Source organism: Astyanax mexicanus, chromosome 14, assembly GCF_023375975.1.
Source record: "Astyanax mexicanus isolate ESR-SI-001 chromosome 14, AstMex3_surface, whole genome shotgun sequence".
NCBI lineage: Eukaryota > Metazoa > Chordata > Actinopteri > Characiformes > Acestrorhamphidae > Astyanax > Astyanax mexicanus.
The window spans coordinates 47,726,553-47,753,260 of NC_064421.1; the positions used below are offsets into that span (position 1 = coordinate 47,726,553).

The 26,708-nt window shown below is 35.9% G+C and overlaps 1 protein-coding gene across 2 annotated transcripts in view; it reads right to left on the reverse strand.

The window, feature by feature from the left end:
• Positions 1-2,152: 2,152 nt before the first annotated feature.
• ccdc9b (coiled-coil domain containing 9B) overlaps positions 2,153-26,708 on the reverse strand; it is a 35,554-nt gene continuing 10,998 nt past the window's right edge. For both annotated transcript variants that reach the window (XM_022672574.2, XM_022672575.2), the window contains 12 exons: positions 25,442-25,549; positions 24,679-24,783; positions 24,300-24,443; positions 22,999-23,148; positions 14,659-14,843; positions 9,873-9,916; positions 9,590-9,643; positions 9,177-9,273; positions 8,486-8,519; positions 7,194-7,824; positions 6,434-6,516; positions 2,153-4,492 (listed from right to left, as the gene is read on the reverse strand). In XM_022672574.2, coding sequence (XP_022528295.2) covers positions 4,466-4,492; positions 6,434-6,516; positions 7,194-7,824; positions 8,486-8,519; positions 9,177-9,273; positions 9,590-9,643; positions 9,873-9,916; positions 14,659-14,843; positions 22,999-23,148; positions 24,300-24,443; positions 24,679-24,783; positions 25,442-25,549 — 1,662 coding nt within the window. In that variant the 3' untranslated portion in view covers positions 2,153-4,465. The remainder of the gene's footprint in view (positions 4,493-6,433; positions 6,517-7,193; positions 7,825-8,485; positions 8,520-9,176; positions 9,274-9,589; positions 9,644-9,872; positions 9,917-14,658; positions 14,844-22,998; positions 23,149-24,299; positions 24,444-24,678; positions 24,784-25,441; positions 25,550-26,708) is intronic.

A 26,708-nucleotide genomic window follows, 5' to 3' on the forward strand; every position in this document is an offset into this window, starting at 1 on the left:
TTTCAAACAACATCCTCACGTCCTGCTTTATTTTCTTCAGGAATATATCAGGAGGCGGCGCGCTGTGATCTTCCTCTATGGTGCCTCCATAGTTCATAGAAACCACCTCTCTTTTTTATTACCTCACCTTTAAAAATCAGCATTTACTCATCACAGCTAAGCAGATGAACTGATAAATCTGACTGATAATAAAGCTGCTGGTAAAGATGGATGAGGAGAAATCAGTTCAACAGTTTCCTCTATTGCATTTTCCTTGCAGTATAAAGGACAAATAGGCAAACATTTCAAAAATTTTCTCCAAGGTAGTCCCTCCTTATCGTGTGTTTCTGTCCTCATTTATTTATTTTTTTAAGTAATTCAGAGGAGAATTTTAGAGGTTTGTGTGCTTTGGGTCATTGTCCTGCTGCAGAACCCAAGTACACTGGAGCTTGAGGTCCCAGACATATTTCTTATGTTTGTTTCACTTCCTCTTTTCTAACTTTTGCTCACCTTTTGTATGGTTAAGCAGAAATAGGGAGATGATATCATTGTTGTAGAATGTTCTGTCCCGTGCAGAAAGGGATATAAAGATGGTTCTAAGGGAGGTGAGAGCCAGAGCATGTTCTTATCTTTCTATACTCTGTATTTTTCTTGTAAAATATATGTCCTAATACTTTATGTATGTCTTTGTCTTTTCCAGTAAATGTATTTTATTATTACAATAACTGCTTGGCTCAACTTGTGTCATTTTTATGGTCCAATTTCCCCGACATTCTCTGGTTATATAGTATCTTTTCTACTATACAGTATTATTTTAGATCAATAATGTATTAATATCTCCTGTTGTATTAGTAGTGTTTCATGCCTCAAAAGAAATTGACCAAAAGAATAATTCTCAGATGGTTTCCAGCTCACTATAACTGTACAGAGTGGTTTGGGTTTGGGCGACTGTATCGAGTTCCTGTAGCCTTTTAGTCATCCCATCTCACCATTCTCTCTTAATTTCTCCCATTAACAGGACATTTCCGTCCGTTTACTGGATGTTTCTCCTTTAATGCACCAGTCTAATGATCTGAACTGAATTTCCTGAAGCTGCTGGAGTGTATGTGTGTATTCTTCTATACTCTTCACTGCTGCCACATAATTGATTGATTATATTATGGACATGAATGAGAAAATATAGAGTAATATGATTCCTAATAAAGTCCTAATAAGAGATAATATTGTAATTACAACCTATGAGCACAACCTGAATACTAATAGAAGGTAGTAATGAATAATAATAATTATAATATCTGGCAGATAATGAGTGTAGACCTATATCTTTATGCTGTAATTCATTTACCTCGATTTTATTTAATATACATAAATTTTAGGGTTGCACCTAACAATTATAATTGTTATTGATTAATCTAACGATTATTAATTTTGATTGGTCAATTAATCAAACGGCTCGTTATATAATTACTTTAATGTATTTTTAATTAGGTTTAAAGCAAGAATGTCTACATTTTCTAGACTAATTTTATCTTTATCATCTCTACTTTAACATATATACATCTCCATGGTATAAGCACTAACGAAAAATATTCATATAATATCATTAGATTATGATTATGATAACTGAAGAAGCAGGTTTTTAGTACTGTAGTTGTGTGGGGTTGTGGTGTATAGCTCTTATTAACCTATTATTTATTAAGCTAAGCTTTATTTTGTGTTAATCTGATGATTTTGAGCACAATTTTTTTTTTAAGCGTTTTAATTGGTACTCCAGCACACTCTCTTAATTTTAATGAATAATCTTAATTTTCTCTGAGTAATCTTACTGTAAGTATCGGTTTCACTGTTGTGTTAATGGTTATTGGTAAATGAGCAGACACTTCAGACACAGACGAGTGGCGCTGTGATAAAAGAGCTTTTAAACTGTTTTAACTGTTTCTAAAATAACTACTATTGATATACTGAATTCTGGGTTAAAGTGGATTATCTCCACTTTTATCAAGAAGAAGCGCTCCCGAGAGAGGGTGCTTTTCACGGCGGGGATGCTGAATTCAGCACAACACTTCTAAACCCACTGAGCAGAGAGTAATGACGTAAGCGTGCTCGGGCACGGATTGTTTAAACGTGCGAGTGAGTGCACCATTAAAAGAAAAAGATCAAGCGAAGAAATGAGTGTGAGCCAAAGTCACTTTTAATATGCAGTACACAAAGTTGGTTTCAAACCTTCATGAGCACAAAGTAACAGTGGCGATGTAAATATTTATCAGAGCGATATTAAAAAATACTAAATAAGAAAAAACCTAAATATTAAATTAGCCACTGACTCCATGCGCAAAAAAACAAATACTGATCATTTGTTTAAATTTATTACGCTTTTAGTTAGAAGCTCTACTGATACAGTTTTACTTACACTGAAATGGCCTGTAACAATTACTGTACTGCTGTAGTGAAACATTGGTGAAGAACCAAGAGCAGAACTGAGAACAGTGAAAATGAGAACCTGAAGATCACTCTTAAAACATGTGATCGAACCTACTTTACATTAACAGGCCATTTAATTATTTGTAATTTGCAATATTTACTGGTTTGACTCATTTAATAGGCCAAGCTGATGTTCTTTAATTTGGGAAAGTGTATATAGATTTTATAGTCTCACATCTATAAAGAAATATGTTTTGGATCACCGTATGTTTCGCACTATATAAGGCGCACAGGATTATAAATCACATTTTAAGCAACACTAGAAAGGAATAGGGGTGTCGCCATGTTTTCCTTCTAATTCAGCAGTCTTTCTGCTGGGTGGCGAGACATGTTAAGCTAAGCTAAGTTGAGTAAACAAAACTGTAATAAAAAAATACTTTCTTTTAAAGTCAAACGAGTGCTTTATATTAATCTACACAGATTTATCTTCTAAAAACTGTTTATTTTGGGGAGTAAAGTGCTTCCATTTATTTCCAGTAAGCTTAGATTTCCAAATCTCTCCAGCACTAAGGCTGGAGCATTAGCATTAGCATTCCACCCAACAGCGCTACACTGAGGAACCCTGAGTGTTCCAGTTAGCCAAGGCGATATCAGCTAGCGGTTCGTCCCGCGTAGCTTGTTTTAAACATGGTAAACATGCAGACTACAGTCTGATATACTCAACTCTGAACAATAAAAGAGCTAGCGCTTAGCATGGTTAGCGGGCAATGCTAATGCTGCTACAACAGTGCTAGCCGGGGTTACCAGTGGCCTACAGTCCGATAACTCTCACCTCTGGACGGCAAAAGAGATAGTTATTAGCGTGGTTAGCAGCTAATGCTAGCTTTGCTCCAGTCTCATTGCTGGAGAAACTTTACTGAAACTCCTGTATAACTCTGTACTTCAGTGGAGTGGCTTTACTGCTCCTTAATACCTGACTGGTAGAAGTCATACATACAATTTTTAAGATTTTAGGTGCACCTTATAATGCGAAAAATACGGTAATTAAACTACAAATGGCTCCTATATGCTCCATTATGTTCAGAAGTACTGAAAAAATGGATGATGATAGATTATACTGTAGTATCCAGTGTGCTGTTCTCTGCCTATATGTCAGAATATATCGCAAATATGAATGCGCAAATATATCACAAAGCATTTTTGTCACCTTTGACATCTGAACAATATTTAGTCGAAGCAACTAAAACCTGGAAAAGATGTCAGCTGTCAAAAGTTCACTCTTAAAGGGGTTTTGAGTCTCAACGTACAGCATTTAGCAAGTGAAAATTCAACAACTGGAACATTTCATCAACATTCTTACAAAATAAAGTGCTTAGAAACGTACTTTAAAGCAGTAAACATTGCTTTTAAACTGTCTTCTCTCCAAAATCCCACCTCCCCAAGTCTGAAAACGTGTTTAGAAAAATAAATATACTCTCTAATGGAAAGTAAAGAGGCTTCCGCATGGTGTCCAGTGACTTGATAAGGTGGAAAGCCGTGTGTGCTTCTGTTTAGGGGCAAATTTTAGAATCTCCTCCTTCCTTTGCATAAACACACAGGCGTCAAAGGACTTCAGTTAGACATTCAATATGCTGTATAGTGCTTTTAGCCTAATTTCCTTGCAAACTCATCAAACCACAAAAGCCAGGCTGATGTTAAAAGTCAGGCACACAGTAAATCAGAAGTAGATTTACTTCCAAACCTTTTAAAATGATCTTTTCAACAAGATACATTACCTTTACCTTTAGCTTTACCTTCCTGTTTCCTCAATCCTCACCTACTCATCACTCAGTCAAAAAAACATACCGTTTCAAGTTACCCCTCCAACCTATGAATTAGCAGAAAGAGTTAAATACAGTAGGTAAAACAATCAGTATGCCAATTTAGCGTTAGATCCACACAGAACCACTGCTGGAGTTGTAATGAACTTAAACAGGCAAACTGCAGAACGGCATTTTGCTCGTTTTGGTTTCATGGTTTCAGTCTTAAGTCTCGATTCAGGTGTGAAGATGAAGAAAGGCTCCGTCTAGACGATCTTCCCGTTCTCTCTGGCCTAGATGGAGGAAAGGGAGGAAAAAAACGACAAAAAAACAGATGTTAGACCACAGTGGCTGTGTTTACATACAAAGATTTACTCTAATCCGAATTAATTCATTCTGAATCATTCTAGGATCTGACTGAGATGTTAATGGATACGTTCATATTACCAGGCTGAAGTGGCTTAAATCTGAACTTTTGCTCAATGTGGTTTAGATCAGATTTTTTTGCTCAGTGTGGCTCAAATCTGATTTTTTGCTCAATGTGTCTCAGATCTGATTTTTTTTGCTCAATGTGTCTCAGATCTGATTTTTTGCTCAGTGTGTCTCAGATCTGATGTTTTTGCTCAATGTGTCTCAAATCTGATTTTTTGCTCAATGTGTCTCAGATCTGATTTTTTTGCTCAATGTGTCTCAGATCTGATTTTTTTGCTCAATGCGTCTCAAATCTGATTTTTTGCTCAATGTGTCTCAGATCTGATTTTTTTGCTCAATGTGTCTCAGATCTGATTTTTTGCTCAATGTGGCTCTGATCTGATTTTTTTGCTCAGTGTGTCTCAGATCTGATTTTTTTGCTCAATGTGTCTCAAATCAGATTTTTTGCTCAATGTGTCTCAGATCTGATTTTTTTGCTCAATGTGTCTCAGATCTGATTTTTTTGCTCAATGTGTCTCAAATCTGATTTTTTTGCTCAATGTGTCTCAAATCTGATTTTTTGCTCAGTGTGTCTCAGATCTGATTTTTTGCTCAATGTGTCTCAGATCTGATTTTTTTGCTCAATGTGTCTCAAATCTGATTTTTTGCTCAATGTGGCTCTGATCTGATTTTTTTGCTCAGTGTGGTTTAGATCAGATTTTTTTGCTCAGTGTGGTTTAGATCAGATTTTTTTGTTCAGTGTGGTTTAGATCTGATTTTGATGCTCAGTGTGGCTCAGATCTGTTTTTTTTTGCTCAAAATGGACATACACACACTACGTCATTTTCTTTGCCATGGAATAAACTCTAGTCACAGACTATATTTTGCACCTCTGTTAAAAAATGCATACAGATATTTATATTTGCACCAACATACAGCTTGTCTAGTCCCTGTAGAGAGTCTAGTACCCAATAGGACTCTGTGAAGAAGATAAATCTGTAATTAGGCTCTTGTCACTGTGCCTGTAATGCCATAAGTGGGATAGATGGGTATAAACCCCCCCCCAGCATCGAGCTGTTCTATGGAATGATGGTTCTCCTGGTGCTTTTCGGCCATAAATTGTGCATAAAACGTGATTCTGATGGAACGGAGCCTTTTCTGAACATGCACAGCATCACTTTAAACCTCTTACTGAATCACTCGAATCCCTACTGGAGCTTCAGTGAGCTGCTTTAGTTGCATAAGGCAGAGATACTTCAAATTTGCAAGTCAAATTAGGAATTCTCATCAGCCTGCAGTCAGAACTCCAGGAAATCCAGACTCCTCATGAAACACTGAGAGGAAATTTAGGCAGGGTTAAACCAGTACAGTGTGGAAATAAATACACCTACTAAAACAAGTAGGAACGTTAATTTTGTGATCAATCAAATGAATCACACGTTTTTTTCCTAAGACTTGAGCATTTAATAGTGTACAGGCAAATAAAATAATGAATATAAATACTTTTTTTTTTTTACACCACATCAGTTTTTTAACCATGTAAAAAAACATGCATACATGCATATATTAATGAGTCCAAAACTGGCATACTGCAAAGTTGAGTCAAAAGTTTTTTTAAGTGTGCTAAAACCAGACTGACCAATTAGAGCTAAGGTCCAGGGTGCCCCAGAGCATCTGAGTCTCTTCTATAAGTTAAGATATAAGTTCTCTTTTGCTGATGAGAAATAAAAAGGAGCAGAAAGCAGATCGATAAACTGAAAGAATTTTGATTTATAAGAAGTATGGAGTGTTTAAAGAATGATCTGTTTTAAAGTTGCTCTTACCTTCTCAGTGCTAGTGCTGTGGTCGGGAAGAGGCTCCCCAGATTCCAAACTCAAAACTGAGAGACTGGAGTCAATCAGCTCTTCTGTTACAGAGAGTTACATAATCTTAATACCATAATACCAATAATCCAGATTACTACCAAATATTACCATAATGCTGACATTAACCTTAAAAGGCAGGGGTGGGATATAGGTACCGACTACCCTACAAGACCTGCCTGGTGTTTTAGACATGCTCTAACCCAGCTGCCTTAAATATACTGATTCAAACAATCACAATATATCACCTAGCTCACAGTATTGCAATATATTTTGACATATTGGTACTTTTGGCAGTGTGAGCAGTGTGCCAAGTCCTGCTGGAAAATGAAATCCTCATCTCCATTAAATTGGTGTTGATCCACTGTGTTTTATTATCAAGTCAGTTCAGTTTTGTTTTCCCACAAAATCTTACAGCTTCCCTCTGCTACTGACAACTTTTATGAAAATGTGGATTTCATTTTCCAGCAGGACTTGGCACACTGCCAACACTGCACAAATGTAATATTCTAAATTTCTGAGACAGTGATTTTTGGGTTTTCATTAGCTTTTAAAATAGATCACTCTGAGCTTTACATTTTCAGCTGAATTACTGAAATAAAGTAACTTTTCAATTTTATTCTAATTTAACTTAATGTAATTTAATGCAAATAAATTGCTGTGTGAAATCCTGTGTTTTTTTAAGTACATTTCATTAAATTCACAGTGAACTGTTTCCTACCAGTGCTTCTGGAGGTGCTGCTCTTCAGACGCTCCACAGGATGAAAAAGCTCCTCTTCAGTGGAATCGTGTTTGGAGGCGTCACAAGCGTTTTGAGAACCGATGCTGTGATCTGCCACTTCTTTATGTCCGCTCTCAGTCTCTGGATGTTCTTCTACAGGCGTGTCCTGCTCATCTTCCTGACCCGATGTTCTGCTCTGATCTTCTGAGGGGAGGATGGCTCTGGTCTCTTGTTCCTGGGTGTTTTTGATGCAGTCCTGGTTCTGATCCGAGGTCTGCTGTGCTTCCTCCTTCTCCTCAGCTGCTGTTTTAGTCTGTGACGTGCTCTTTAAGGAACTGGCCTTCGTATCGGTCAGGCCGGTGTTGGTAGTGTTCTTCTCGTAAGCTCCCTGAATGAGGTCTTCTGAAAACCGAACCTTTTTCTCAGTGCTTTTAGTGCCGGGTGACTCCGTGTTCGCTGATTCTGGAGGATGGTGGTGTTCTGGAAGCTCTGATCTGAGATCAGCACAGGCTCCCACGGATAGTCTGAATCCATTCTGGGTCTCTGTTTGTGGAGAGCTGCTGTCGAACTCTGAGTCACAAAGAGCATCCAGCTCCTCCAAAAACTCCTCTAAACTGGTGTCTGGACATGCCTGGTAAAAAAAAAATTTTTATAAGAAATGACTGTCAATGCCTATCCCGCCATCCAATCTCCAGACCTGAACCCCACTGAAAAACTTTTAAAATATAATCAAGAGGAAGATGGATGATCACAAGCCATCAAACCACCAAACTGAACTGCTTGAATTGATTTTTGCACCAGGAGTAAAGCAGCATAAAGTTATCCAAAAGCAGTGTGTAAGACTGGTGGAGGAGAACATGATGCCAAGATGCATGAAAAAAATACGTGATTAAAAACCACCAGGGATATTCCACCAAATATTGATTTCTAAAACATTAGTATTAGTATCATTTAAATAAGCATCTTTTCTTCTTCTAAAAAAAAAAAACTAAAAACTAACTGTCACACAGCAACAGTTCCGTGATTAATCTGTATTTCTGTATTTTGGGAGGGAGACAGGGGAGACAGTAATAATATATTAGTAATATATAAGTGCTTGCACTTGTGGCTTCTGTATCTACTCTAACTGTAGGTTAAACCTCACTTCTAAACAGAAATAAGTGGAATCTGTAATGAATCTGTTTTGTTTATTCTGCCATTAGACACATTTAAACAGAAATTCACAATTTAACAAAATAACTGGAAAGGAAACTCGCTAAACTGGAAACTTATGGTTTAAGTATAAAACTTACCTGTAACTGATCCTCTTCCACTTTTGCATCCCATCTGAAAAGAAAGATATTTAGGTGTAATTTAGTTGTTAAGCATACATGGAATTTGGATGTTCTTCCACTATTCACTATTTTTTCTTTACCTCATCGACCCTACCACACAGAAATACTGAGGAATCCAGACTAAAATGAACATATTAATTTTCTTTAATATACTACTAAACATGTTACAGAAAGACAGTACTGTGTATATTTTGCAAAAGATTACATCTTTTCACTTTAGGAACACTGTAGCTGTCAATAAAATCAGTCAATTAAAATGTATGATTGCTTTTTCCTAGCTTTACTTGAGTCCTGCTCTTGAAGCCGGTTTTAATCTGTTCTTTCTGTGCTCTTCACCCCAGCTGCCATTTGCCATTCTTTTTGTAGGTCACTCGAGGTCATCCTGCTGTTGTTGACTGACATTCAAATAAGTTGATGGTCAATTTCCAGACCTGTATAACTCTGTACTTCAGTGGAGTGGCTTTACTGCTCCTTAATACCTGACTGATAGAATTTATACATAAGGAGCGCCGGATTATAAGGAGCTCTGATGATTTTAAGGATTTTGTGAGCATCTTATAGTCTGAAAAATACAGTGTAACTGGGATCACAGTAAAGAATAGAATTCAGAATGTGTTTAGCTGCAGCAGATCAACAGTCTGTTTCTCACCTCCTGGCTCTGCCTGTCAGACGATCCTTTCCTTTCGCTTTGCTTCCAACAACCGGAACATTCTTCTCTCTTTTCTCCCGATGTCGAGCTGAGTTACCTTTAAAACAGATTTAAAAAAAGGAAAATAACCCACTGATCCCATCATACAACATCCTGTTTCAATAAAGGGTTTTACATTCGTAAAAATTAAACCTGCGTTATTTATTATTATTTTTTTTTTTACAGTTTATTTAAATAGGCATAAGGTGTAAACATCAGTATTAAGAGTAAATTAATTCACGTTTATTTACTAAAACTATGGCCAACCTGTTGAATGTACAGTATATCGTTCATCAGAATACAACCTTTTATTTAGAAACAATATATTTATCAATACATAAAATCCACTACTGTAGTGAATAAAATGTCCCTACCTCGACTTTCTGCTGGAGAGGATCTTAAATGTCCTCTTTTGCTGCTTCTTCCACCTTTTAATCAAGTAAAACAAGCTTATTGTTAATGAAATATTAATAAACAAAAACTATAGATAACAAACTCCCACATGTTAAATATCCTCTAAAAGAGAAATGGCACAAATAATAATATAAACATACTAAAATCTGCTTCAATCACCAGTAATCCACCTTTAGTTTTATTTGTAAAGTAAAGATCTGGTGTTTTGGCTCTTTTTAAAACCCCTCTGATTGATTTTCTCACCTCTGCCTGCTGCTCCTCTCTCTGCTGCTCCTTTCTCAGAAAACCTGCAAAGACAATTTATTGACATGGAAACAAACTCAGCTGCTACAGGAGGAGAAACTGAATCAATGGAACAGAAGACTGAGAGCCACAGAGTCACAGAGCTGAACACACAGGAGAAAAGCTGAAATCATGCAGCAGAAAAAATAAAGATGATGAGAAAGACTGCTGATGTGTTTGTATAGCTGGATAATAAATATCCATATTCATTCTGGGAATTTTTTTTTTAAATCCTAATAATTTCAACATGGGTGGAGGAACCATAGTGTTTCCTTTGGGGAAATAAAACAATTATCAAAAGATTAAAAACTGTTTAACAGCTGGTTCAGCTTAGAGTTATAGTGAAGAGAAATGTTCTCTTAAAAAATAATTAAAAAAAATATGTTCAACAAATATTCAGATAAAAAAGTAAAAAAAAAAAAAAACAGTTCCATGAATTTTCAGATTTGACAATTTAGTTCCATCCTTTTTTTATTATTATTTCAATATCAGCAATCAACATGTTACAATTACTTTTCCAGTAATTCCATGATTTTTTATATTTTATATTTAATACATTATTTTTGTTAGGTTCAAACAAATCAGTTCAATTCATGAATGCATGAATTCAAATCTAATTTCTGGAAGTTTCACTGTCAGAGTTCTGAATGAAAGAGGTTTGATTTCAACACATCACAAGTAAATTTTAATTCATTAATTTCCCTATAGAATATTTGATTCAAATACTTATGTTAGTTTTGAAGCTCCATAGATGTGTAAATAAATAAAAAGTGAATAAATGTTATGGAATGGTCTGAACACACACATCATCATTATATTATAAAAAAAAACAATGGAAATTAAGCTTTAAATGATGTGGGACCCTTAAAAATACATAACTGTACACGTCTCAGTGTAATAGTTATATATCCCTCTATAAAACAGTGAGTTACAGGTGATGCCAAACGAAAAAAAAATAGCTATTTTTCTTTTCTAAGCATTAAAAATGACTGTTCATGTTAAAGTCTAGATTCAGAGCGAGCTCTTATTCCTAAAAAGGCTTTGAAAATAAAAGCTGAGCTCCACTCAGAACTGTCAGCTCGTGTGTACTCAGCTCTCACTCCTGAAACCTTCATGTTTCCTGCTCTCCTCAGTTTACGGTATGTTTTTGCAAACTCTCCCAAATAAGGCAAGGCATTTTAAACCCTAAAAATAGTCTGGAGTTCTCCTCCACAGCAGTGCCTCTCTCACAGGGGAATCTTTCAGTATCTCCACGCTGTTCAGCTGAGGACTTCCAGACGTGGGGGTGTTAAAACCCACTGGGTACCCAGCTCCCAGATTCCCATAAAAACATGGGAAGAACAGAGAACAGAAACAGCAGGAGGGGCACGGGCCGGAGGCCGAGGATCTGACCCCGCAGATATGTGAGAGGTACTACTGGGGAATAAACGAGTGACCAAACAAGCCTATAGAGGCCCAGATGCACTCATGCTGTTTTTCCATCAGTAAATAATGAAAATGTTGAGTTTCCTTCCATTCAGAGTTTAGTCTGGAAAAATTGGGGAAAAAATAGCTTTAACCTTTCACTTTAAATCTGATCAGATCCGCTTCTAATCCCAAATTAAAGTAAATAGTTTTCTGAATAGATTTAAACAGTCCTGTGATGGAAAAATCAGGAGCACACGGCACCAATCTCTCATCAGATAAACTCTCCTAATCAACTAATCAAATCATCCAATTCTGAAAACAAACTGTTCTGTAAAACAACCTCAGACTCACCGGCGGTTCTGCTCAGTACAATAGAAATACAATGGCCTTGTCACTTATTTTGTTTATGTGCAAAAAATGCATGTTTAACTGGTAAGGAGATTTTTAGGGAGTTCATTTAATAAGATTTGTAGTGAAATTAAAGTTTTACACAAAAATATCAAATCTCTAATCAAAATTAGATCCAATCAAAATGCAGATGATATAAACATAGAAGAATATAATTTTAAATATGGTATATGATATTATACCCTGAAATTATCATATCAGGGTTCTGCTTTTTTTTTTTTTTTTTTTTTTACACTGTTTTTAGCAAAAGAAAAATTCACACTGTTCTTATTTCCCATTATATATCTACTAGAGACAGATTATATCTGTCCAGTATAATTTATTTTACTTTAATCCTGGATATATTGAGATATTTGGAGTGCATTATTAATATTATTAGCATCATGACCTCATTCTGGATCATTGATTTGTGTTACAAATCTGATAAAATTCTTGTATTTTTTAATATCTCAGTTACTCACAGACTAGATGCCATGTCATATCATATCGTATGCAGCAATAAAATTACATTTTCATTTTGTTGCAGTAGTGTATTACTGAAATTTATATATACATTTTTATTCAGTGCTTTGTTATATCCCCAAAAGTATCATTATCGCAAAAATACCATGAAATATTGTGATATTATTTTAGTGTATATATATATATATATATATATATATATATATATATATTATTTATTTTAAATCTACACACCCATATTTATTTTATATTTTTAATTTATTAATATAGATTCATTCCCACATTTCAGATCTGCTAAACATTACAGCAAATAAAAAGAGATGGCCACAAAGGTAGTGAATATGTTTTATAGGTACAGGCATGGGCTCTTCTGGGTTTAATTTATCTTATCTGACTGTTTTTCAGGTGTCTTTTTTGTGCTGTCTAATTCTGAGTCTCTTCCTGTTCACACTGCAGAATAAATTCACCCTGCGCTCTCTCTCACTGACCTGAGCTGTCATCCTGTGAAAGACGCTAAACAACTGCTTTTAAAGCAGGTTTGAGTGGGCTGGTTAATGTTCCGGGCTTTTGATGGATTAATACACGACATGCTCCTGCTCTCCTTACAATATTCAGATGTAATATGCAGATTAGCATCTGCTGAGGCTGTGCTGCACTCTGTCATAATGTCATTTCTGAGAAGTCGTTATGCTTCACACTGGGGTTTTCAACAACAAGAGCATTCAATAAAACCTGACATCATGCTTTTATTCTATGGAACGAAGCCACCAACTCCATATACTATGCTGATGTTAGCAATTAGCAGGGGATTAACCCCTGATGAACGCTTAAATAGAGCATTATAAATATTTTTTTTAGCTTTTTAATCACTGTCAATTTAGGAGACCATCTCAGAAAAAAGGGAATTTACAATCAGTGCTTAAATTTCAGGCTAAAATATGCAAGTAAATAAATAAATAAAACTAGCAAGAGTCATCATGACTAAAAGGGAAATAAAAACAAATGGACACTGCTTTACTCACGGACTAGATGATTAATTTCCTTATAAACACTGACGACAGCAGAACTAAACAACGTCTGAAGAAGGTTGGGCAAAAGACTTGCAACTTAAATACACCACCAGAAACTAAAAAAAAAAAAAAAAAAAAAAAAAACTGAATGCCAATGAATAGCACAGACATGACTAAAAAATAGAATATTTAAAAAAAAAAAAAAGTTCAATTGGTACTTTTGGCAATGTGCCAAGTCCTGCCGAAAAATGAAATCTGTGGTAACTTCACACTAGACCTCGAGCAGTTTGGACTGTGTGTCTCTCCACTCTTCCTCCAGACTCTGCTCCCTTGATTTACTTTAAATGAAATAAAGTAAAATTTACTGATGATCAGTGATGGTTTGAAGAGACATGTCTGTCATCTGCTGGTGTTGATCCACTGTGTTTTATTATTATCAAGTCTAAAGTCAGTGCAGTTTTGTTTTCCATAAAATCTTACAGCACTTCATGCTTCTTCCCTCTGCTACTGGCAACTTTTATAGAGATGCTGGATTTCATTTTCCAGCAGGACTTGGCACACTGCCCACACTGCCAAAAGCACCAATTGGTCTTATATAATATTCTAATTTTCTGAGACACTGCACCTGTATATAAACTGTCAAATCTAATATCTCAACAACTGCCCGTGTCTAACCTGAATAAAACATTTTGATTTGTTTAGGTTTATGCCTGTGTGAAAACAAACCAAATAGAGAGAGGAAACGCAACTAACTCTAACAAATAATACAAAACTTATCAACTGATCCGGACCATAGAAAATTTCACAACTACAGGTGTGAAAAGGTCTTTTATACTCGGCTAATTAAGCTGCAGCAAATTCAGATTTTTAAAAATAGTTTTCTCTAAACAAACAATTTATCATGCATTATTTATTCCAGCGCCCCACGTTACGGCTTTATCTCCCCTCAAACACGCATTCTTTAGGAAGAACAAGTGTGATTAATCACAGTTAATCATAGAATATTGTTGTGATTAATCTGATTTTTCTCTTTTTTTTTAATCGATTGACACCACTAATTTTCTAGTTTCAGTTATAGCAAAACCCCACCCACGTTTGGTAAGGATAAAACTCTGGTAATTATGACAATACTCTCCCTATTTAGCTCCCTATTTAAAGCTAATCCCATCCAAACGTTGCTTTGGTTCAATATTAGTACATAAATAAATAAAACAGCACAAGCACACAAAAATAACTTGAGTCAGCTTCCAAAATAAACTGCAGTTTATCTTTACTTAAAGAGGCAGTTAGAAAAACAGGAGACAAACAGCTCAACATACAAAAGAACAACGAAACAGAAAACTAAACTAAACCACTACAGATCAAAAAAACATCAAAGCAAGGCATGCCGGTTAGTGACGGTTAAAGATGCGACAGATTCAGCGCATGCTTCATGCGGCGAGGCAGCAGCGGCAGCTTACATAAGCTCGGGTTTGTCCATGTCCCAGGCTCTCCTCCACTGACCCTGCGAGTTCTTATGGCGCGCCACTCGCTCTCTATCGATCTCCTCTCGCTCTTTCTTCCAGCGCAGGTACTCCAGCTGCTCCTCGCTGGACGTGGGGGTGTCCAGGTCAGAGGGGTGAAGGGCGTCAGATACCTCAGTTTGCTAAAAGGGGGGAGAAAAAAAAGAATAAATTAATCATAATAATAAAAAAAAATAACTAATAACTAATAAACTAAAAGAGCCCTTGTATCGGCATTTGTATCGGTATCGGCAGTTTTATGTCTGAATCAGATCAGAGCTGAAAAAAGTGGATCATCCCATCACTAGTTATTATTTATTATTATTAAAATAATTATTAGTGACAAATTAGCTAACATACTAACTTAAGCAGCTAATGTTACAGGAGAGAAAACTAAGGTTATTGAAGTGCTAGCTAACATTAGCAACAAGTTAGCTAACATACTAATGTTAGCAGGGAGCTAGCTAATGTTACAGCAGAGAAAAACTAAGGTTAGTGAAGAGCTAGCTAACATTAGCAACAAGTTAGCTAACATACTAACTTTAGTGGGCGAGCTAGCTAATATACTAATGTTAGCAGAGAGCTAGCTAATGTTACAGGAGAGAAAACTAAGATTAGTGAAGAGCTAGCTAACATTAGCAACAAGTTAGCTAACATACTAACTTTAGCAGGCGAGTTAGCTAATATACTAATGTTAGCAGGGAGCTAGCTAATGTTACAGGAGAAAAAAACTAAGGTTAGTGAAGAGCTAGCTAACATTAGCAACAAGTTTAGGGGCCGAATTAGCCAACGTTACCGGAAAGAACTAAGGTTAGCAAAGAGCTGGCTAACATTAGCAACGAGTAAGCTAACATACTAATGCTAGCTCCCTGCTTACATTAGTATATTAGCTAACTCGCCCGCTAAAGTTAGTGTTAGCTAACTTGTCACTAAATAATAAATTAATAATAAATAAAATAAATAAATATATAAAAAAATTACTAGTGATGGGATGATCCATTTATTTCAGCTCCGATCTGATTCCAAAATAAAACTGCCGATACCGATACAAAGGTCGATAAAAGGGCTCTTTTAGTTTATTTAAGTTTATTTTTGGCACTATGTTTAAGGTTACAAAATGACGCTGAAACAGACAACACAGCCCTTTACTGTATATAAAGTGTTTCAAATAAATTACTTTGGAATGCATTTACATTCAATGCACTTTTGTATGCTCTTCAAAACACACAATAGTTTTCTTTTAAATTAAATATTAGATTTTTTTTATATTAAAATTGAATATTGAGGAAAAAAAAGGTGTTTACTGGTTACACAGAAGACTTTTATTTTGACACAAAGCATAGAGGATTAGCTGTAATGGCTAATGGCTAACTGGTGACTCTAACCGTATTTCCTAGCTGAATTAATCACTGTTTTTCATAATAGCTTGATTTCTAGGAGCTTGTTAGAGTGGGTTGAATCTGTGGTTTGATATTTTATGTGGATTATGGCTATAGTTCACTTGAGTTATATACCCTATTTTTTTTTTTCACACTATAAGGTGCACCTAAAATCCTTTAATTTTCCCAAAAATCAACAGTGTGTCTTATAGTCTGTAAAATACAGTAGGTAAATTATAGTTTCTACATGTACACAGTGTAGAAGCTTGAACTTTAATCTCGTGATAATGGGTATTATAACAATAAATATATTCTGATATTCTGTAATTCAGGATATCTATATACATGTCTCCTAAATCTGCTTGCTGAGTCATTTCTTCCAGTCCTGAACCTAAATCGTGGTGAAGAGCCAGAAGTTCCAGACAACCACATCAGAAAAGCACAGCAAGCAATTAGTCCAGTCCTGTGTTCCTGTGACGTTTAAGGAGCTGCATGTAAACAGGAAGCTCTCCTCTGGGTACCGTAAGGAACAAAACATTCAGGGCAGACGTCTGCTCTTCCCTCAGGAGCTACAGGAGTTTTACAGGAGCTACATGATATCAGTGACCATGCATTTATTTACACAACCGGATACCAGCAGTAAATCATAAGAATTTGTAGGTCATACAAATTTTATTTAAATATTGATAAATACAACAGCGAGTGGAAATGGAGGAGCTACTGAACGTTGTGATGTCATGTGACCGAGAAAAAAGCCTAAAAAAAAAAATCACTGGTCCTCCTGTTTTTTAATTGCAGTCCGGATGCAGGAGTTTTATCACTAAAGAGTAAAAATGTGAAATATTTGCTCAGATACACAAGATGTTAACACAGACCTCTGTCTGTAGGTCCAAGACTAAGGCAGTGACTCCTCGTATCTCTCAGAGTCTAGAAAAAGCAGCAGAGATTTGCAGCCTCTGGTTTTTATGGGTCTGTAACAGTTTTTAGTACCAGATTGTGACTGTTTTTCCCAAACTGCTCGTTTCAGTAGCCGCTCTGCTCACATCCTGCTGAAGTTCTTTTACTTCACTGAACAATAAAACCCTAAATACAGGTGAGTGCACAAACTGCTGCTGCTGCTGAACACAGAGAGGATTTATAGAGGATTATTTCAGGAGGCCACAAAAACATCATCTCCAGACTCTAATAACCTTCAAGTGTCCGGATACTAAAAAACTGTGTATTAACTACCATCTTCATCTCAGCAGAGCTGTAAGTTCCCTAAACCCCAATACACACTCTTATTACTGTCCTTCTCACAACAATACAGAGAAATATCGGAATATTTTTTTTTTTTTTTATCATGATTTGAATTAATAATAAAACATAAAAATCATTAAACTTAGCGAATCTAACACTAATTATTTTTATTTAGATTTAGAATTGAAAATCCCATTAATAAGCGCTAAAGAAATATGTGCACTGTTTGATGTTTTTTCTAGTGATTTTAAATGTTCATAGTTAATTTTATTTGTGTAAATAAAAAATTTTTTTTTTGCAGCTATAACTGCACAGCTGCACCAAAAGATGCAGTGTGGGTACGAGAGAGAAGCATGTAGCGCTAATGCTAATTCTAATGCTAATGTGTAAAAGCAAAAGACGCATAAATTCAGATTTGATCGATCACATTAATATCGCATGTCCGTGGATCAGATACATATCCGATTTATGACCACATATGAAAGTGACTTAAATCTGATTAAAAAAAAAAAACGGATTTGGCACGTTCACACAGCCATAAAAAAAATCCACTAAGCTTTTTAATGCTAAATGAATAAATTGAATCACACGCTCTGATAGCTTGTGCTTGACTGCAGACTTGCTTTAAGCAAAAAATGCAGACTCTGCATCTGCAATGCAGTTGTGCTGAACAACAGAATGCAGCAGCAGCAGTGGACCTTTCAGCTGCTGCATCCACTGCATCATCATAATAATGTTTATAAAGTGCTTTATTAGTGAAATTAATAAGAAAAGGATGCACTCAGCTGATCAATCAATGCAGGGAATCAACAGAGCTGAAAACCAAGTTACACAGCTTTATTCTGTCCCCTGCTCTTTTCCTATTGGCTCAGTTTATCTCTCTGTATCTGCAATATCCCAATCTGGCATTCAAAGCTGCATTTCATTTCACACTCAGAGGAACAAGGGCACTCAAGGACACCCTCGCCGATGCACTGATAGAGCAAGAAATAGAAAAAGAGAGAGAGAGAGAGAGAGAGAGGGAGAGATGTGTATAGGGAGGGGTCAGAGTAGGTAAACCCATTTAAAGCCTCATCTGCTTAATTATTTAATCAAATCTCAGGAGATAAATGTGGAGAATTAATGAGAAAATATATTTAGCATTTACTAAAAATATATTTTTATAAATGTAAATAACATGCTGGCTCAAATTAAACTGTATTGTTTTGTTCATTTTTAATAAACTTAATAAAACCTAATTAATTGTCTCTCAAAGTTTTAAGTGGGGAAAAAATAATGATTTAATTTGATTTTACCAAATTGAAAACCTAGAATATAATATATAATCAAGAGGAAGATGGATGATCACAAGCCAGGAGTAAAGCAGCATAAAGTTATCCAAAAGCAGTGTGTAAGACTGGTGGAGGAGAACATGATGACAAGATGCATGAAAAAAAAAACACTGTGATTAAAAACCAACCAGGATTATTCCACCAAATATTGATTATTTCTGAACTCTTAAAACTTTATGAATATGAACTTGTTTTCTTTGCATTATTTGAGGTCTGAAAGTTCTGCATCTTTTTTGTTATTTCAGCCATTTCTCATTTTCTGTAAATAAATGCTCTTAATGAGAATATTTTTATTTGGAATTTGGGAGAAATGTTGTCTGTAGTTTATAGAATAAAACAACAATGTTCATTTTACTCAAACATAAACCTATAAATAGCAAAATCAGAGAAACTGATTCTGAAACTGAAGTGCTCTCTTCATTTTTTTACAGAGCTGTATTATGAAAGAGCTATGATGCCCTCCACTGGACACAATCAGAAACAACATACATGTAAGAATTGCCTTTAAGAAAAACACACACAGCAGTTTTACAGATATATGGGTTCAAGCATCTTATTAGTGGACTAAGCACCACAGTGATAAATAAAAACTACAACAGCAAAAAGTAAAAACTCTCTCATACTGAGAGGAAGAAACCTTGAAAGGAACTAAGACTCAGTAAGAGGAACTCAACCCCCTCTGCTTGACCCAGACAGAGCAAAAATTTAGAGAAGAATTTAAAGAAGAATGGGGCAAAAAACTCAGTATCTAGATGCGAAAAGCTGGTAGAGACAAACCCCAAAAGACCTGCAGCTGTAATTGCAGTGAAAGGTAATATAGGTATGTCAATGTAACATGTTAGAGTTAGGGTACAAATGCAAGTCTAGTTTATTGTCTTCATCTCAAAAAATAAGCAAAGAACAAACACAGGCTACAGAAACAGACTATAAAACAAAGGATTAACAATAAAACTAATAAACAAACAAGCAAAATAAGCAAACAAAAGAAAACAAAACAAAATAAACTAAACTAACACAAAACTGCGAGACTGAGGATCAAACAAAGAAAAATTAAACGAAGACAGGGTCAAAATACGGAGGCTAGAGCTCACATACAGACAGAAGATCAAACACAAAAAGCATGAAAGAGAGCAAAGGAAAACATGGGGTATTTTTATAAAGGCACAGACAAGGGACACCTGGGGAAGTAACGAGACATGTGGGGCTAAACGGCATATGGCTGGGAACATAAGACAGGAAAACAGAGGGCAGGAACATATGGGACCAAAAGAGGGAAAAACAAGATAGACACAGGCTAAGGTGTGACAGTCAAACTATCAAAATGTGTCCTAAATTTTTAGCTCTCATCACCAGTAGGAAGTACAAATGGAGGGCATGACAAAAAATAATCACGACTAATCGACTTATCGAACAAATAATCGGCAGATTAAAATAGTCATTAGTTGCATGCCTAATAGACAGAGACACACACACAAAAAGACACACACTCCATTCTCACAATCTGGCAACCGATTCTCTGGACTGCTACATAATTTGTCCTTTCATAACAAAGAGCTGCTAAATGTTAATTAGATTAAAAGCCTACTGTTCAGTACTGCGGCCAATAGAGAGAGAGAGAGAGAGAGAGAGAGAGAGAAATGTAGAGAGAGAGAGCTGTATAAAAGAGGCAGTGAGTCAGACTGTCAGCTCGGTAGTAGCGCTCTTCCCATGTTCACACTGTGTGTGTGTGTGCGCTGTAAATCGCCTCAGTGCTCTGGCTCAGATAAGAGGAAACAACGGTGCTACAAACTTGCTGTCAGACTGCAGCACCATGCTCTACTCCTGCAGTGATCAGTGATCAGCTCGCAGCGCACTGACCAATCACTGAGCTCCTCTGAGCTCCAGCGGCCCTCGCACACTCGCTCACTCGCTCGCACACTGCCTCATGACTCAGCTCCGCTCCCACGAACGCTAATTCAGTCTGTCTCAGCTGGATAGATTTCTAAATTCCAGCCTACACTCCCTCCACAGCAATGCAGCACAAACACAACGCCAATACAGCCTCATGATCCCACCCCTGCTCTAAATCCTCTTTATAAACTATACTCTATACCATCAACATCTGTACACTTGGGGTGGGCGATATGGCCCCAAAATAATATCACAATATTTCATAGTATTTTAATAGATCATTATTTACCGTATCTTTAAATTTGTCCCCAAAATCATCAGAGCTTCTTATAATCCGGTGCTCCTTATGTATGAATTCTATCAGTCAGGTATTAAGGAGCAGTAAAGCCACTCCACTGAAGTACAGAGTTATACAGGAGATTCAGTTTAGTTCTCCAGCAGTATTAGCATTACCTGCTAACCTCACTAAGCGCTAGCACTTGAGAGGTTCAGAGGTGATTATATCGGACTGTAATCTGCGTGTCTATCATGTTAAAACAAGCTACGTGGGATGAACCGCGAGCTGATAGCACCCTGGCTTCCTAAAACACTCAAGAGTTCCTCAGTGTAGCGCTGTTGGGCGGCATTAGCTGCTAATGCTAATGCTGCTACTGGAATGCTAATGGAAATCTGGAAATCTAAAGTTACTGTAAATAAACAAAAGCGCTTTACTCATCCAAGTAAACAGTTTTTAGGAGAGAAATCTGTGTAGATTAGCCTTCAGTGCTTGTTTGATTTTAAAAGTAGTAGGATTTTAAAAAAAATAAGAATTACAGTTTTGTTTACGTAGCTTAGCTTAGCTTAGCTAAGACCTGCTGAATTAGAAGGAAAACATAGCAATAGGTGTCTTTTAACCTGGTGCACCTCATGTATGAAAATATACATTTATTCACAGAGTGAGCTTAATAATCTGGTACCTTTTATACTGCAAAAAAATACAGTACTTATTTACTTACCAGAATATAAATAAGAGGCGGTAATGAGTTAACACATTATGGTCTGGGCTGTTGGTTTCAGATGGTTAACTCCACATTAAACTGAGTAAAATGTGACTGAAGCAATGTCTACATCCCAAAAAAAGACCAATCACTGGAGAAAAGACCACTAAAACACAACACACAAAGCCTGAGATTTAGACTTTCCATCATTCAGACAAATGAAGAAGCCCTGCTGAATATTCAACAGGCCCAGGCAATGCACTGCTGTGAATGGCTGTCCGGCCGTCTGCCTCGGCGTCAGTCAGCAGCAGACCGTCCCCCTGTGCTTCAGTCTGGATTTACTGAGAGTTAGGGGAGGGGCTTGCTTTCATGTCTGGGGTCTATTCAAAACAGCCGAGCACGAGACACTGCAGAACCAAAGAGCCAGAAGACCCAGACGCCACGAGAGAGAGAGACAGAGAGAGAGAGAGGGGAGTAATCATCTAAAACAAAGCAGCAGAGTGAAGGGTGAAGAGGAAAGAGCTCAGATAATTTCAGGATGTCCATATGGAGTTCTTCACAACGTGGGTCCTCAGGGAATTAATACTTTCCCATGAAATGTGGAGAAAAAAAAAAAAAAAAGGTACGGCTGAGAACTAAAGGAAAAGCCCTGCAGCTCTCATATAACAGCAATTAGCTGTGGGCGATATGGCCATAAAATAATATCACGATATTTCATGATATTTTCGTGATAACGATACTCTTGCTGATATGACAAAACACTGAATTAAAAAAATCTATCAATATTTGAAATAGTGCTGGGCAGTATGACCTAAAAACATATCACAGTATTTTTATTATAATTATTATTATTTATTTATATATTTTTGCATGACTGGGCTTTGATATAGGTTTGCAACTTACTGTACTTTTAGTCAAATTAACACAATTTAAGACCTTAATTATCTGAATTTTAATTTAAATTTTAAAACTTAAGGACTTGTGGGAACCCTGGAACAGCGAATCACGTGACACAGGTGAAATGCATACAATCATAAAATCATTGGCGTATGTATATATAAATATATAAATATATATATAAATATATATATAGCTAAACTCTGATGCTACTTTAACAGCGTGGGGGCAAGGTGTAAATATAGACTGTTGACTAGGTGTAAGATAGCAATAAGCATCGCAAAAGTGTACGATAGGGCCCACAGTTCACTAATACTAATTTTTTTTGGTCACATGACCTATTATTATCAACATCTTGATTTCTTTCTGGTAAACTTCTATCCAACTGTCAGAGCAGATGCAGTGTTTGTACATAAAGATACTGAGTCATGAAAACATTAGACAAAAAAAATACACAATGAAACCCAACACACTCATTATACGCCTACAGGGACATGCGGAATACTGAAGGAGTATAATACAGAACATTATCCCAGATACTGCATCATCTCTGCATCCTTTTAAATGAAAAAAAAGTCAACTTACCTGGTTTCCTGTGTTTCTCCTGGTGTTTACGCAGTTTCTTCCACCTGCTGACGCTTCCTGCACCTCGTCTTTCTCCTCACTGGGGTATTTTACTCCAGAAGAGCCTGGAGGACTGTTCCCATCCACCCGCTCACTGACCACCCTCTTCCCCTGCAGAGACAGAGCTCACAGAATTCAGCACTTTTCCAGTTTATATCCAATCAAAAACTACTGTAGTACTGTCTCAACTAGGGGTGGGCGATATGGCCCTAAAATAATAATATCACAATATTACATGGTATTTCCACGATAACGATACTCTTAAAAAATATATTTTAAGAGTGCACTACTGCAACACAATTAAAGTTTAATTTTATTATTGCATACAATATTATAAGGCACACCCCTAACAGATATATATATATATATATATATATATATATATATATAAAAACAAGTATTTTATCAGATTTGTAAAAGAAGCCAATGATCCAGAATGTCATGATACTAATAATAATAATGCACTCCAAGTATCTTCATATATCCAGGATTAAAGTAAAAATAAATGATACTGGACAGATATAATCTGTCTCGAGTAGATATATAATGGGGAAATGAGAACAGTGTGATTTTTTCTTTTAATAAAAAAATATACCAATTTTTATCAAATCAAAAACTATTCTAGGACTGTCTCAACTAGGGGTTAAAATAATATCACATTATTTAATGGTATTTTCATGATAACGATACTCTTGGCAATATGAAAAAACACTGAATTAAAAAAAAAATATATATATACATATTTCAAGAATACACTACTGCAACAAAATGAAAATTAAATTGTATTATTGCATAATATATATGATATGGCAAATTTAATAACTAAAATATAACAAAAAAAAACAGGAATTTCAAGCAATGCTTCTTAAGAACAGCAAACTCAAAACTGGTGTTGTGTCTTATTTTTATGGCAGGGCAGCTTTAACCAACACATCCAATCCCATCAGATTGATTGGACTGACTCCTGGCTCCAATTAGCTTTAGAAAAGTCATTAGTCCAAGGGGTTAACATACTTTTTCCTCCCCTCACTGTGAATGTTGACATGTTTTGTTCAATAAAACCATGCAAACATATATATTTTTTGTGTGGTATTAGTTTAAGCAGACTGTATAATTGCAACTGTATACGCTGTACAGGGCTAGGATAGTAATCAAAGACTGGTTCTCTTTCTCTGTGCAAATTTAACAGAGTCACAATGTGATTTCATTTTGGTGCATATATAATAATTTTATAGCTGCCTTCCACCAGGTTAGAGACTTGCCTTGATATTTCCTGGCATGGTGACCAGCAGATGCCTCCTTTTTCCTCGGCCTCCGCTGAAATTCCCCGGCCTCTCCTCTCCCTGATCCTGCTGAACTTTAGGGCTCAAACCTCCTGAACCCTTCTTAGTCACCACACGCTTCTCCTGCAGCACAAGATAAAAGAATGACATTTTTTTTTAAATCAGAAACACTGCAGTTAATTATCCGGTTAATAGGGGGTGGGCGATATGGCTCTAAAATAAGATCATGATATTTTACGGTATTTTGGTGATATGACAAAACACTGAATTAAAAAAAATATATTTCAAGAACACACTACTGCAACAAAATGAAAATTAAATTTTATTATTGTATACAATATGAGATAAAGTCACTCACAGTGGGGGACTTGTTGATGGTGATGGTGAGGTCCTCGACTTTTCCCTTACGGCTCTGCAGGGCCATTCCCTCCTGTTCCGCCCGCTTCTTATCCTCCTCCACCTCCTAAAACATCCCACAAAAAACACAACAAATATATTTAATCAGCCTGATTCCTTCAGGTAGATTACTGCAATCAACTCTTTCCAATAGATATTTATTGCATTTTACCATATTGACATGCTAATACATAATAGATCAGGCTAAAAAATTAACGTAATAAACCTATGATGACATAACTTGTTAATTAAAAATCCCCAAAAAGCCCTTTTAGGGAGTGTAGTAAAAGTAGTTTTTGGATGTACAAATATGATTTATGTTTAGGTGCATCTTAAAAAAAATTGAATATCATTGAAAAGTGACTTTATTTCAGTAATTCAGTTCAAAATCGGAAACTCATATATTATACAGATGTATTAAACACAGTTGATGATTATTGTCTTACAGCCACTGAAAAGCAGAAAACTCCAATAATATATAAGAACATTTGGTATTTTTGGCAGTGTGGGCAGTGTGCCAAGTCCTGCTGGAAAATGAAATCTGCATCTCCATAAAAGTTGTCAGCAGAGGGTTACTTTTTTATTAATTCAAAAGATCAGGTATGTGCTAGTTCAATTGAGGAAACACCACAAAATAATAAAGATGCAGTTAGAAAAATTAAAGAAAATGAAGCCTGATATTTGAGCTAAAGCACAGAAACCATCAGATATTTTATATTTTGTACCTGATACCGCTTCATAAGAGCTTCATTCTTCTTGCGCAGAGCTTCTATCTTCTTATCCAGCTCAGCATCTTTCTGCTCCTTCTTCAGCAGCATCATATCGGTGGGGCTCTGTGGGAAAAACCCGACCATTCATGAATTATGATTTATATTTTCCATTTCTGAAACTTTGGAAATTGACGTGTATTAAGTTTCTGTACAGACTTAAACATATTTTTATTGTCTTTCAATCAAATACTCAAACCTTAAAAAAGAAAAAGGAAAGCAAATTGAGAAAAAAGAAAGAGATATTTTTATATGCAAAATATTCTACTAACTCCAGAGTAAGGGTGGGACAATATAGATTTTGTAATATATAATTTTTGTTTCCCATGCATTCTTGACATTCTTTACATGCCATAAAATACTGATTTTTATTGACACTCTAAACTCCCTAAAATTCACCCTCCAATTTGACTTACTAAAATTACTGCTTTATTACTCCACATAGTGGCGCTATGAAGCAATATAATAAATAAATTTGTGAATCTGACACCAATAATTCCAGGTATTTGCTTATTCAGGAGTATTGTATTTTTCGCACTATAAGGCACATCAGTTTATGAGGTGAATTATGGGAAACTAGTAAGGAACAGGGGTGTCGCCATGTTTTCCTTTTAATTCAGACCTGTAAAGCTAAGCTAAGTAAACAAACTTCTTATAAAAAACATTTTCTTTAAACAAGTCAAACGAGCGCCGGATGTAAATCTACACAAATTTCTCCTGAAAACTTCTCTACTGTCTTTGCTAGCACTTAGCACGGTTAGCGACTAATGCTGCTCCAGCAGCGCTAGCCAGGGTTAGCAGTAGGCTACAGACCGATAATACTCACCTCTGAACAGTGAAAGAGCTAGCACTTAGCGCTGTTAGCGGGTAATGCTAATACCACTCCAGTCTTAAGTCTCAGATATAACTCTGAGTACTTCAGCGGAGTGGCTTTACTGCTCCTTAATACCTGACTGGTAGAATTAATACATAAGGAGCACTGATGATTTTTGTGGGGGAAAATTAAGGATTTTTAGTGCGTCTTATAGTGCGAAAAATATCAAGTGTGATAACGGTAAAACTGTTGATTTCTTTCAATTAATGTAAGTTCAGTATATATATATATATATATATATATATATATATATTTTTTTTTTTTTGGTGTAGGAGTGTAAGATTAATGCTACACAATTAAAAAATCTTAAAGAAAATATTGTTATAAATGAGCCTTTAGCTTATTTACACC